Source organism: Barbus barbus (assembly GCF_936440315.1).
Source record: "Barbus barbus genome assembly, chromosome: 36".
NCBI classification, from domain to species: domain Eukaryota; kingdom Metazoa; phylum Chordata; class Actinopteri; order Cypriniformes; family Cyprinidae; genus Barbus; species Barbus barbus.
The window spans coordinates 10895860-10910337 of record NC_136714.1 but is presented as its reverse complement, the minus strand read 5'-3'; the positions used below and the strand labels follow the sequence as shown (position 1 = coordinate 10910337).

The 14478-nt window shown below is 37.1% G+C and overlaps 1 protein-coding gene across 1 annotated transcript; it reads right to left on the bottom strand.

Moving 5' to 3' along the window:
- Nucleotides 1–4765: 4765 nt before the first annotated feature.
- Nucleotides 4766–11529, bottom strand: LOC306856282 (alpha-1A adrenergic receptor-like). Its single transcript, XM_079395459.1, has 2 exons — nucleotides 10340–11529; nucleotides 4766–6456 (listed from the first exon to the last, which is right to left on the bottom strand). Exons 1-2 carry the CDS (start codon nucleotides 11265–11267, stop codon nucleotides 5900–5902), a joined length of 1485 nt encoding a protein of 494 aa, XP_079251585.1. The 5' UTR covers nucleotides 11268–11529; the 3' UTR covers nucleotides 4766–5899.
- Between the last annotated feature and the right edge of the window lie 2949 nt (nucleotides 11530–14478).

The following is a 14478-nucleotide window of genomic DNA, read 5'->3' as shown; positions in this document are numbered from 1 at the left end:
TCATTACGAATATTAATCATTATGAACAACAACAACAATAATAATGATAATAAAATAATAACAAATAAAAATAAAATAATACTTATAATAGCAAAAATGGGACATCCGATTACTGACATACCGATTAAAGTAAATTAATAAAATGACAGAAAGTTTGTGATTTATGATTTTTTTTTCATATAAATTGCCAATATATATATTGTTGTATACTGTATATATATATATATATATATATATATATATATAAGCAAAAATCGGAAAACAGGTAAAGTCAGTCAGTTACTATTCACTACTGAATGTCTTTTAAATATCGGGACACAATTAAATATAAATACACTAACAAGTAAGTGAATAAATGATTTATTTTTATTTTATTAATAAAAAATAATCATCGTATAAGCCAAAATGGGACAGCAGGTAAAGTGAGACAATTACTTTAATTACTGACTGATTGTTTTTTACATAACAGGAGACGATTAAATATAAAAGTCATTAGCTATTGTTAAAAGTTTAGTTGTAATATGATCTAAATGATCTCAGTTAGCAGCACATGGAAAATCCACAAAATTATTGGATGATCTCTTATATATAGGTACCATCTTCCTTCTTGATCAAGCTGGTGAGACCAACTCGGGACAGTAAAAAGAAATATGTTTATGCTTTAACAAAAATTATGTTTGCATTTAACATTGAATATAAAGCTTTTATCAGTGCTCCAACATCAGTCTAACAAACACTGCCCCACCCTTGCACACTTCAGTGTTTTGGCTGCAATGGAAGTGTTTTGCACAGGCCGCATTGTTTATTGTTTGTGCGGTTAGTGTATTTGGCTTTGTTTTTGACCCTGAGTGCATGTGAAACAGTAGTTAAATGAGGCCAGCGGAACAGGAATACTAATATGAAGCCAGTCTGCGTTTTGGCAGTCTTCCTCTCTCACTTCCGAGTTCTCACTTGGGCAGCTTGATGTGTTGAGGAGCTGAGAGAATGACATGATAGACAGTTCTGGATCATAATGTGTCCAGCTATGTTCTGTGTCTGGCTCGCCTTTGGGCCACCTGGTAAATCCTGGCATAGCAAAAGATTGTAAAACCCACTGATAGGAAACAACTGCCCTTAAAACTTCACATATAACAAGCACATATATTTTCAGTGTATGACTTCCCTTTTCCACTGACAACAGTGAAAATAAAAGGGGAGAGAAGGACCAAGATAGTAACAGAACAGTGTGACATCCTGGTATGCTCATGCAAGGTCTTGTGATACATGTGGTATTTAAATATAGAGGCAAACGTGACATCCAGGGAAAGTAAGCAACACAAAATCTTTACATGCACCAACAAACAAAGCATTACAAACACTGCTAGACTAAATCTGGCAGCTGCCAGAAATACTTGCAGTGTTTATCTAATAGAAGTAAGTCACAGAAATAACAGAAATTTTAATAACAGGAAAAAAAAAGTTGTAAAAAAAAACAAAAAAAACCCGCAGCGCATCCGGGTTCTACATCAGAATGCATGGATCACGGTACTGTCGTGAATGAATAGAATAGTTGAATAAAGTCATTATTTTTTATTTTCTTTGCACAAAAAAAGTATTCTCGTAGCTTCATAACATTACAGTTCAACCACTGATGTCACATGGACTATTTTAACAATGTCCTTACTACCTTTCTGGGCCTTGAACGTGTCAGCATGCATTGCTGTCTATGAAGGGTCAGAAAGCTCTCGGATTTCATCAAAAATATCTTAATTTGTGTTATGAAGATGAATGAAGGTCTTGCGGGTTTGGAACGACATGAGGGTGCGTAATTAATGAGGGAATTTTCATTTTTGTGTGAACTATCCTTATAATAGTTCACCAAAAAAACTGCCAAAAATGTACCATCTAAAATGTAGATGAGTTTGTTTCTTTATCAGAACAGATTTTTTTTTTTTTGAGCGGAATGAAACATAGATTAACAACAACAACTTGATGTAATGACCTACACAAAAGCTGGTAGCAGTGACAAATATATACACAAAAACAGGAGAATAAATACAAACAAAGGAAGAAATAACAAGCATATATGCTATAGATGTATGGATGCGATTATTTAAACAGGTACAGAAGTAAGTGAATTGTTTCATGAATTGTAATAGTAATTAATAATATTATTAATCAAATTTCCTTGTGTTATTTTGGCGAAAGATTAAATTTACAGTGTGCCATGAACAACCTTTAATGTAGGAACAGCTCTAATTTCATAGTCATTATGTAGATGGAAACCGATCAAGCATTCAGTGATAGCACTGACAGATGATGGCCTACTTTTAAGATTGTAGGACAAAAGTGAAGTCCTGGTGGAACAATATTAGTATTAATAATAGTAGGCCTAATAATAATAGTAGTAGATATAGGGATGGAAGCAGAGGGAACAGTAGTGATAGTAATAATAATGAAAAATAATAGTAATAATAATGAAAAATAATAGTAATAAATGGACTACTCCATAAAATTATTATAGATAGCCTCATATTCCTCCAGGACCCACAGCCGGTCCATCCTCGGCAGCGTGCACAACCAACAGACCCGCCGGCACAGACCCCAACCCCGCCTCTGATCCGCCCTGTACCCCCCGCCAGCAAAATCCGACTCCCGCACCAGTGAATACAAGCCATGATTGCTTTTATCCTCCTCCTCGAAAGGGGCACTGGGCCACCACGACAGGCACCCCCAGACCAGGCCCACCCAGCCTGGGTGTGACCCAACGTATGACTGCTCACCATCAGTACCCATATATATATATTTCAGGTGTATGGTTGTATCAGTTGAGCCCTTTCTACATTGAAATCCGTGGCTAGGATCGTGGCGCAAAGAACAGATCAGAACAGATTTTAATTAATTTAGCATTATATCACTTTCTCACCAATGAATCCTTTGCAGTGAATGGGTGCCGTCAGAATGAGAGTCCAAACAGCTGATAAAAACATCACAAAAATCCACAAGTAATCCACATATATATGAAAGAATAAAGAAAACTTAAAGTTTCAGAATCCAGTATAATCACAGTAAAATCTATTGAAATGAACAATACAAAAAACAAAAAAGAGGAACTCTCTAACTAATCTGACTGGGGATATAATGAGTTCTGCACAAGCATGAATGTCTAATTATGAAACAGTTTGTATTATGATCAGATATTGAATTATGTTTACATATAAACATGTTGTCTATATTCTAAATATCACAGATGCAAAAGGACTTTTTAGTAGTATATACAAAAAAGCTAATACACATCCCTGAATCTATTTTTCAAAGGTATCACCATGTCAAGTGGACACTTTTAAAGAGTGGACACTTATTTTAATAGAACACAAATAACAGGGACCTTCACAAATGAAATTTATTTCTTCATTATGCACTTGTCTCGAGAGAAAGGAAAATAAGTCTTTATATACTACAGCACACGATATAACACTAAATATAGAGAGAGAAATTGAATATGGTCCACTTAGTAAATAAGATGTACAAGTGTGAAGGAGAAAAACATATCAGCAGAAATGCATACATTCTTCATTTGCTAATAAAGCGCTGATGTTTCCCTTGACAAAAATTAGGTTGCACAAAACAAACAAATCAAGGCAGAATTAAATTGAAAGTGAAAGATATTTTCCTATTATGTCCATTGAATCAAACATTAAATATAGAACCAATGACCACATTTTCTTAAGTACGAAGTCTTGTTGTATAACACATTTACAGCTTGAAATAATCCAATTTGCTGGTTCAGAGCACACACAATATGTTGGTTTGTGCCTTAAATTGTTCAGTCAAACATTAGCTTTTCATGCCATCCATTCATTTGTTAAAAAGTGTGTTGTAATAACCCAAAACCAAAATCAGTATAGACATCTGACATCTTCAACCTTCTTCACCTTTTGAACTGGAAATCACAAGGCGTCACGGATTTACCTCTAACTGTGAATCTAACTGGATAATCTTGACCAGTCCAATAAGCATTATCATAAAACTGACACAACCTGAATAATAACATGAAGATCAAAAGGGAAATAAATAAATGAAGTGAACAGACCAGTGAGCAAGTCATACTGAGTTTTATCAGTGCTGCTCACAGATGTGCACAGACGTCCAGGTGCGGAGCTGATCCCTTTATTCATGCAAAAGTTACTACAATCATAGCCACTATAGTCAAACAGGCCAAATATAGACTCTTCACGATCTACAAATTTGAAACAGTATGTACACAATAATACACATGTACTGATGTTAAAAGGTGAAAAAGTAGTGATTTTGGTGTTTGAAATAACCTCAGATTTCTTTCACAGACTGTGATGATGCATTTCTGCAATAAATAACATTGTAAATCTGTAACATTTTTATTTATTATTATTATTAAATTAAGAAAAATCTAGTAAACACTGATATATAGCCTTATAGAGTACAACAGTCACGTTCCAGAAGTAAAAATCCCATTCATTTTGTTCATAAGGAAATAGATTTTTAACTTTAATTTTTAAAACTTTAAAGACAGACTTAACTACGAGGTACATGCTCACGTTGAAGCCATCAGCACGCTTGATTTACTTTTTTTTTTTTTTAAATCATGTTAGACAGTAAAATTCCTGATGAAAACCCCATCATTCTGCAAAGAAATCGCCACCAATCAGAGTATTGCGACAAACAAATTATGCCAAATCAACCCCTTTAGTCTCTCATACTCTCTCAAACGATATTTGGTGATAAACATAAAATATATTGTTTGTGTATCTAGGCTATAATCAATATCTTTAAAGGGATAGTTCACCCAAAAATGAAAATTCTGTCATCTCACCCTCATGTCGTTCCAAACCCGTAATCCTTCGTTCATCTTCAGAACACAAATCTGAAGAGAATTGTTGAGTAAAGTTGTTATTTTTGTTTACTTTGCGCACAAAAAGTATTTGAAAAACACTTCAAAAAGTAACATGAGGGTGAGTAATGACACAATTTTCATTTTTGGGTGAACTATCCCTTTAAATGAATAATAAGCTCCATTGTTTCCCAATACTTCATGGGATTGTTTCCCTCTCTGAAGCCATTAAAGTCTTGTACAATTTACAAATATGTTTTTGCTTTAAATCAAAGTTTGTAATATTGTGATTCACCTCGTACCAGCTATAGCTGGTTTGTTTGGTTTATGCTTATAACTTTTTAAAACTCTCTATGGGAAAACAGAAGTATAAATACTTCTGGAACCAAGGAACAGTTGCACTACTTCCCTGTCACGCATGACAACGTAGTCAAACTTCTTAACATGAAACAGGCAAATCAATATTTCATGTCCATTTATTTACTTGCTTGTTTGCATATGTGTCCTAATCACCTGGTCGGGGGTTTATTTTGCGATAATTACCAGCTGACTGTACATTATTTCTTACATAGCAACTGCGACTCTCAAATTAAACAATGTTGACATGCATGAGAAGATGCCCAATGTATTTCAGGTCTACAATACTGTATTAGATCCATCCATAAAGAACTGAGAGACAGAGAAATCACTGGCATGAAAGTTACTATCGACATCAATTTAGATTGTAGGAGCAGTCGTGGCCTAATGGTTAGAGAGTTGGACTTGTAACCTGAAGGTTGTGGGTTTGAGTCTCAGGGCCGGCAGGGATTGTAGGTGGGGGGGGTGAATAACCAACACTCTCTCCAACCTCAATACCACGACTGAGGTGAGACCCTTGAGCAAGGCATCGAACCCCCAACTGCTCCCTGGGTGCTGCAGCATTGGCTGCCCACTGCTCCGGGTGTATGTTCACTACTGTGTGTACACTTGGATGGGTTAAATGCAGAGCACAAATTCAGAGTATGGGTCACCATACTTGGCCACACACCACTTGCCCTTTTCCTTTTTCCCTTAGATTGTAGTCTCAGGCGTGTGTCTAGATATCGGCCCATGCTCTGTCTCTCGCTTTCCATTCTGTCCATTGGCATGCTGGGACCCACTATAGAACATCAAAGCCATCCTGTTAGTTTTGCAAGGACTCATCGCCCTAGAGCTGGATCTCATCGTACCAGGAAAAGGGCTCCCAGATAGGGAGGAAGAGGAAGAGGAGGTACAGGGGCCCCAGCCTGGAAGAAGGCCTGATGCTGAACGAGAGCCCACAACTCTGCTGAATAACGTTGGACTGGGTTGCATTGGGGCTAGGGTCTGCTGACTGCTGTTCATGCAAATGGAGCTGGTGTCTGTGTAGACCTGGTTGGCCGAGTCCGTCTGGACGCGGTAGTTGTACGCCCTCCAGCCCTGCTGTTTCCTCTGCTGACACTGGCACCGTAAGATCCGAATGAAGGCCTGCTTGAACTCACGGCTGTAACAGGGGTAAATAATGGGGTTCAGGCAGCTGTTGAAGTAGCCCAGCCAGAAGATCACTTTGAAGAATGTTTCTGGAGGACGTAAACTTGTGTTAAACGACCCTAAAAATAGGAGATACAATAGGGAATTTTGGTAAACAATCTGCATGCACAATGCTTTTTCATCTTTCACCAATAGATGGCAGAATTTATCAACTCACATGTAATCTACAGAAATAAAGAATCAAAACAATTAAGATTTTTGTCAGTCTTTTTCATCGTAATGACAATAATTAAAAAAACATATTTCCCCAAATTTTCTAATGCTATGTGAACAGATATTTTACTTGAGTGTGTCTAATTAGTCTCATCACTAACAGTACAAAATACATTTTTATTTCCTTAAAATCGGCATAAATTAAAGGCAGTATAACAAAAACGATCATGATGCATACAAATCCTTTTTTTTTGCATTTTGATAATGCAAATGATGTGGGGTAATATTAACTATCATTAAAATGTGTCACAAACACTAATTATAATTGGATGTTTTATGCATTTTTACAATGCAAGTTGGACAATATGATTACTTGTCATTTAAATGTGTCACAAAGGCAAAAATATCTCAGATATAAAGACTGATATAAATCTATATTATAATATATAAACAGTATTAAATGAAATGTATATAATAATAAAATATTCTAAGCAATAACAATGAGCAAAAATATAATTCTTTATTTCTGTGTTTTCCTATTGGGATGGAATATGATCCATATATGTTCTTGAAAGGTTTAATGAAATTAAGTTTTATCTTTCATATTTTTAAGCCTCTAATTCAACATTAAGTCTGTCCCGATCCTAAAAAGTAAGTCTATTTTTGAACACTCTCATCCTGTCATAAAGAGAATAATTTGTGCACTCTGTAAGCTTTTATTAAAACGGTTATCTTCAGTTTTTAAATTCCTGTTTTATGAGGAAGATTTATAGTGCTTTTAAATTATTATACTCCAGCTTAAATCAACTGTCTATTTAAAGAAGCAAGCCAGAAAGTCTGTCTCTTCAAAAGTCCCATTTTCTAACTGGAAGTCTTTCTCAGGTTTCTACTCCCCCAGTCTCCAAAACATTTTAAAAAGGTCACACAGATCCATCATGCTTTCCCAGACTCTGACTGTAGCTTATCTTCACTCATGAGTTCACTAACTCACTCTTCTCTGAGGAATTCACCGCTTTTTCACTCGCCTGCAATTGCATGATGTGCAGCCCATACCTTTTTTGACTCTGATCTTACTAATTAGACAAAATATTTTCCTCTTTTAATCTGAAAGCTTCAAAGTTTATATATTTATTATGTTCTTTCAATAATTCCTCTAACAGGAACAGGATGGATGACTCAAGTGAGTGATTTGGTCTAATTCTCTATGGTGTGTATCAGTACAGAGCTGGATGAGACTTGGGTTCATTACCACACTTCAAGGAGAGCCACAGGTGTGAGGCCTCCGGTCAGCTTCTGTCTCTGCCAGTAAGTTAATTATTCCATTTCGTTAAGATGCTCTCGCCTCTTCCTTCTCTAAATAACATGTCAGACATCTCTCAGCCAGAGCAGCTATAAATTAATACAATCTGCACTATAAGAAGTCAACAAACAATCTTGCAGCAACCTTGTTCCTTTAAGCAAGAGGTTTCTGTTCTGTTGTCAAGCTGACATTTAGAGAATGTCTGCTGCTTTGTTATGTAGTTGTTTAGTTAATCTGTGATTGAATAAAGTCTGTAGAAATCATTGGCAAAAATAGTTCAAACTGCCTTGAGAAAACACATTACTTGACGGATAAACTCTCATGTGGCCTGGTGCCAAAGTGGTCATAGATTTTTCAATTATCTGTATTCAATCTGCATTCAATCTACCATTTAGAAAAGAAAATTAATTATAACATAAAGCAAGTAAATACATTTTTGCAGCATTTTGAGCTTAATCAAAACATAATAGATATCATGATTAAAAATGGGAAAGTTAAAGCAAGTCCAAATATTGATGCAATGCAACCAGAAATCACAATCTTCTCATACACCAGTTCATTCCAATATTCATAACATGGCATATGAAAACAAAGGCTACTCAAAGAAGGGAAATTAACTCCTCAAGGTCAAACTCTTCAAAATATTTCCTCACTCATTTGGAGGAAAAACATATGAGCCCATCTGCTAATATGACCCTTTAGAAGGTCACTGGGAGCTGAACTTCTGGGTCATAAAGTGAATATTGGAGGGTGATTCAATTTTGACCAGATTTTTCTGTAGTGGGAAAAGTACCTCTCCTATATTCCCACACCTCATCAGAAACCTCTGGGTTCAGATAGGGAGTGAGCCTGGGAATGAGAGAGCTCTGAAGACATTGGCATCTCCAGTGCATTCCACCAGGAGACTTCAGCGAGCTTCAGGGAGTGACTCATCCATTGCTGAATTAAATGACCACACGTCAGGTTAACTTGACAGATGTTCCTTTGCCATTCAAAACAACAAATGAGTGAAGGCTTCATATGTTAGAATGTATTGCAAAATAAAATCTAAAGTGGGGTCATGAATTATGTCTTCGCAATTAACCTTCTGCATTTGTTCCACTGGCTCTCATCCATGACAGAACTTGAAACTGTTCTTTTAGTGAGCAAACGTATTGAACTTTAACAATTTAAGACGCTTTTTTTAATAACAATGAGAGGTCTGAGCTGGGTACCACAAACAGAACATGAATTTACCAATTGCGCGTTCAAGCTAGAGACGTGTAGTTTTTCCTGGCAACAGGATCACATTCTAAAGTGTCAGAAATGGCACTATCTTGACATTCAATCTGTAAAATTACTGCTATGATTATTTTAAACAATGCCAATAGCAATGTCACTGTGCCTGTTCATAGTAACAACTGAATTAAATATACAAGCAAAGTGCCACAATGAAAGATTAAAACAGGCCTAAATATGCTCCAAAATATATTCAGCTTGTACATCGTCCTGGTTCCCTGCCTAAAAGTGTGATATAATTAGTACTACATCTACATGACATGCTTCTACAGCCGACAGAAACATTTGCATGCATTCTAATCATCCACCTCAGGAACGGCTGTTGGCAATGAATTCCATAAGCTGCTACAAATATTTTTTTTTTAATTGAATTATTGTGGTAATGTCACATGGGTTTGTTTTTCATTTGTCCAACAAGGTTGAACTTTATTTCTTATGATAGACTAACGAAATAATGGGGCAGCTGCACAGACTGTCTCAAATTGTCTCGTCCTAGGACTTGTTTATGCCACAACAATAGCACTTTAAATTTTCTTTAGAGTGGGACAGATCAGAAGCTTAGCAAGTTTATAGTCTTTAAGTTTAGGCCTATATGTTTTCTGTAATTTATGAACTATAAATCTGATTTCTAGCTGATCTATATATGATGGGTCAGATGGACTGCCAGCTAAAGGGGATCTTGGTCAGGCTGGTAGACCATAATGGACTACTAAAAGCCATGTTATAAAAAGTTTTTCAAACCGGGACAAAGACTAATTAGAGAAAACATTTTTGTCCGTTTTCACATTCCACTCATTCACTTTGTTTCACTTTGTTGCAAGTGCAGCAAACATATTTGCTATAAACTTTAAAACACTTTCATTTTCATGATCTGAACTGGGGGGGGGGGGGGGGGGGGGGGTTAAAGTTTAAAAGGTAAAATGCAAAAAATTTAAATGGTTAAAAAAGTCAAGTTTAAATTATAGCAACTACATTTCGTTTTGATACTTTTACATTTAGCACCACGGAAACTCACAGGCTGAAAGTATAAAGTTTCTATAGTTTCTATATCACGAATCTACCTAAAATGCAGATTACAAGATATTTCAAATAACTGAAACATTTAACTGTTAAAAAAATGTTGAATGAAATATAAAATAAAATGATTTGTTGACAATGGAACCTAAAAGTTTGTGTTTTGTGGGTTATAATTAATAAACCATCATACGTACCGATGGGTAATACGAGGAAAAATGGTAACCAGCACAGGATAAACATGCCCACAACAACACCAAGCGTTTTAGCAGCTTTCTTTTCTCTATAAAACTTGAGTAATTTGACTGTCAGCGAGCTCCTCATGTGGCCTTTGCTGCAGTCATCCTGCGTCTGAGAGCCTTTATAATGAATCCGGAGCGTCAGCTCGTTGGAGTCCATGTGCTCCTTCATCACTCCAGCCTCGAGGTTTTTAGTGGTTCTTTTGGCAACTATATACACGCGGCAGTACATGGCCAGAATCACCGCCAACGGGATGTAGAAGGAGCCCAGCGAGGAGAAGAGCGCGTAAAACGGCTCCTCTGTGATGAGGCACACGGTGTCGTCCTCTGAAGGAGGCTCTTTCCACCCGAGCAGAGGTCCTATGGAAATGACAAAGGCAAGAACCCAAACACCCAGCATGGCCAAGAGCGCCCTTTTCTCGGTCACAATGCTCGGGTACTGCAACGGGTAACGCACCCCGATATAGCGGTCAATGGAGATTACGCACAGGCTCATGATGGACGCGGTGCAGCACAGCACATCCACCGCAGCCCAGATGTCACAGAAAATCCTCCCGAACACCCAGTAGTTGAGAATTTCACGCGTGGCGGACACTGGTAAGACAGTTGTGCTCAGCAACAGGTCTGCCATGGCTAAATTGATGATGAAGTAGTTGGTTGGGATGCGCAGGTGCCTGTTGCACACTACGGAGAGAATAACGAGAATGTTGCCCACGATAGCAAACACAATAAAAGCGCCCAGAACCATGCCCAGTGGAAGCGCGCGGCTGAGGCTGAACGAGCTTGGCTCGGTCCCGTTACCGGCGGAGCTCGAATTGGAGACGTCGGACAGTTCGGAGGAAGCATTTCTCAAGACGTTCACGGCATGATCTGTATCAGAACTCATCTTGCCTCTTCAGTACCGCCATACCAAAGTAAGAGCAGGATTCCCCGCCAAATGCGCAAATTGTTATTTCTGTGTGCCAAAGAAAAATAAATAAAAAAAAGATAGAAAATGACCAATTCAAAGGATCTGTTGCGCAACAAGTGCGAAATATGAAAAGTCCATAATTGTAAACGTTGCGTAAACTTAAAGTCCAGCTGAAGATGTGCGTAACTTGGTTGGCCAAGTTCTCCGCAGTGTCTCTCCCGGTGTTCCCGGCTGATCTGCCTCTGACCACTCCTGCATTCACCAAACCCCCTCCCTATGGAGACTATACAGGCAATCAAAACAGAATATTTCCACGTCCTCTGAACCTCTACACCTATGGCAAGCCGTTGTAACCTTTATTTCCCAAAACGTACAACTAGCCTATCTTGTTTTTCGATAACGAGTAATCTAATAATAATTTATTGTCACACAATCCTTGTATATCTCTTTTGTAAGTTACATGTATTTACTATAGGCCTAGTAATAACAATAAAATATGTAAAACAAAACTAATCCTAACCCTAATAAGCACATGCTGGTTATTACTCAGTACTTCATGTACAATAATAGTGTAACAAGAACCAATTAAAATAAAGTGTAACCAACTTTTGAACTGAACTTTTACCCATTTTCAAATTGTACTTGTATACTGAGATAAATGTTTGTTACATCTTAGTTTAAGGTGTCCTTGTTAATTATACATTTAAGTACTGGGTAATATTAATTAAGTACATGTACTTACTATTTGGTTATGGTTAGGGTTTGGCTTAGGGTTATATTTGCATTTAATTATGCATGATTAATTGTAATAACAAGGGTAACACTTTATTTTAAGGTGTCCTTGTAATACCTTTTACATGTACTTACTATTATAATAACAATAAATTATACATAATTACATGCAAGTAACCCTAAAACAAACCCTAATCCCAACCCTAACTATATAGTAAGTACATGTAGTTTATTAATATTACTCAAATGTATAATTACACTGTAACAAGGATACCTTAAAATAAAGTGTAACCAAATGAAGTGTTACCGAAATGTTACTAGTTCCAGAAACAGGCACTACAATCAAATAAATGCATACTAGTATATAGAAATATGAATCAGCGCAAGCAATAATTCAAATAGATTATAGTTGGAAACTATAAATCATACTAATTAATAGTTACTAGAGAAATTGAAAAAGATACTAGCTATTTACTAGTAATATAAATTTAGTTCTACTAACATAAAAATAGACGGTACTGTAGTTTATTTTAAAGAATAAAATGTTGCTTGTCTTATACACCTATTTGGCCATCCTGCTGACAGATATAAATTATAATAAATCGGTCACTTGAGCTTCACAGCCTGCTGTCAGGTAATGCAATACAATGTCAACTGGAAAGCACGCCAATGGACATACCAACCACGCTATTCTTAGGATCATTTGCGATTTAAAATATGGAAAACTTGCAAACAATATCAAGGATGTTGATGCACGGTGGTATCTAGGTGCCCATTTCACTCTCACAAGAACTGCGCAGTTATACAATACCGATCAGTCGCACATGCCATATGCCCACAAGTTTCTAAAAACATTTATTTTTAGCTCTTAAGTACCACTTTTAGTCCTAACACACATTTTCTTGTGTCTAGTCCTAACGTAGCACACAAATGAACTGCAGAAATCACAATGTCATTCACTGGCAAAAGTCTCCACTCTGTGCCATCTTTGAAGACTGCCATGAGTGTCCAAATATTCCTGCAAATCATCTGTAATTTTATAAACTAGCCACTAACTCAATCTCTTTGCGAATGCCAGCCAAACAGGAATATACTTTGACAGTGATGAAGTACTTAATGGCTTGCGCTAAAAAACAAAAACAGAAAACAGATAACTCACACAGATGGATGAAAACCCCCAGAAGTCAACTAATTTATACACAAATCAAAGTAAATTACAGCTTGTGAGAGCCGTGAAGGAGGAAACAAGTCTGCTGTCATGCAGGAATATCCTCATTGTGCTGGAATTAAATAAGCTTTGCTTTTAAAAATTCAGAGCATAGGCTCTGAGTGTCACGGTGCACACACGAGGAGGAACACGGAAACACGCAGACGAGGATGTAAACTCAAATATGTCTTTAATGAAGACATCAGGGCAGGACAAGGCAAGGCAGACATCAAACAGCGGGGAGTAACAAGTAGACCAGACGAAATCTAACTCAACAGACAGGACTATAAATACACAGGTAAATCATAGATAATGAGACGAACACGGCTGGACAAGAATAAACTAATGATAACATTTAACAAGGACAGAAAACAAGCCAAATATGGACACAAGAGGCAGGAACATATGACACACACGACAGAGGACTGCCACTGAGAGAGTTTAGCGATGCATAAAAGTGAGCCCAAACCTTAAGGATTGTTCATTACAAAGTGATACAGGCACAGCAAAAAGATTAAGGAGTCTTAAACTTCACTCCCACCAGAGGCTAATGGGAAACAGCAGAGCATGTGACGTGAAGGGGAAAGTTATATCCTTTGTGGATGGGTCGGTAGGTGATGGCACCGAATGTATGGCTGATGCATTTCAACCCAGACACCAGTGCTGAGCTCAGGAGAAACAGCTGCCAGACAGCTGTGTGACCAGTGCAATAAATACACACGCATGCACACATACCCCATGGCACTGTATAGCTCTTGAAAGCCATCCAACTATTAGCACAAACACACTCCAAGTGAATTAAAGCGATTACATTTAATACCGTCGCCGCTTTGGATGATGAATTGCAGAAGGAAATGTGAAGTGAAAGGTGAGATTTAAAGGCAAGAAAATGCTGAGCTGTCAGCCGCACCACACTAAACTGCGGCATCTTCTCCCAGCACGGCAGCAAGCATCTGTCAAATGGTAGAGTGACAGTATATAAATTCCATATTGGACAGAAAGCATTTCTTTATAGGAATAATTCTCTTGAAGGATTTACATTTACATTATAGCCGCATAAGTATATGTCTTGAATAAAGAATTGCTTTTCAATGAACCAAAATATTCATTGTTTTGTGATAAGATAATAAAAAAAGAACATAAGAGCTAGAGGTGTTTTGCAATTCTATGCAGTGCACATAATTAAGTGAGCATAATAAGGCATGGGAAGGAAGTGTAATTAGTAGGCATCCTATGAAGCCGTAATAT

Bases quoted from the DNA above. Each gene is read 5' to 3' on its own strand.
- LOC306856282 (XM_079395459.1), bottom strand. From the start codon at position 11,267: ATGAGTTCTGATACAGATCATGCCGTGAACGTCTTGAGAAATGCTTCC. The intron at 6,457-10,339 runs GTACGTATGATG...TCCTATTTTTAG, and splicing joins TTTCCTCGTATTACCCATCG to GGTCGTTTAACACAAGTTTA.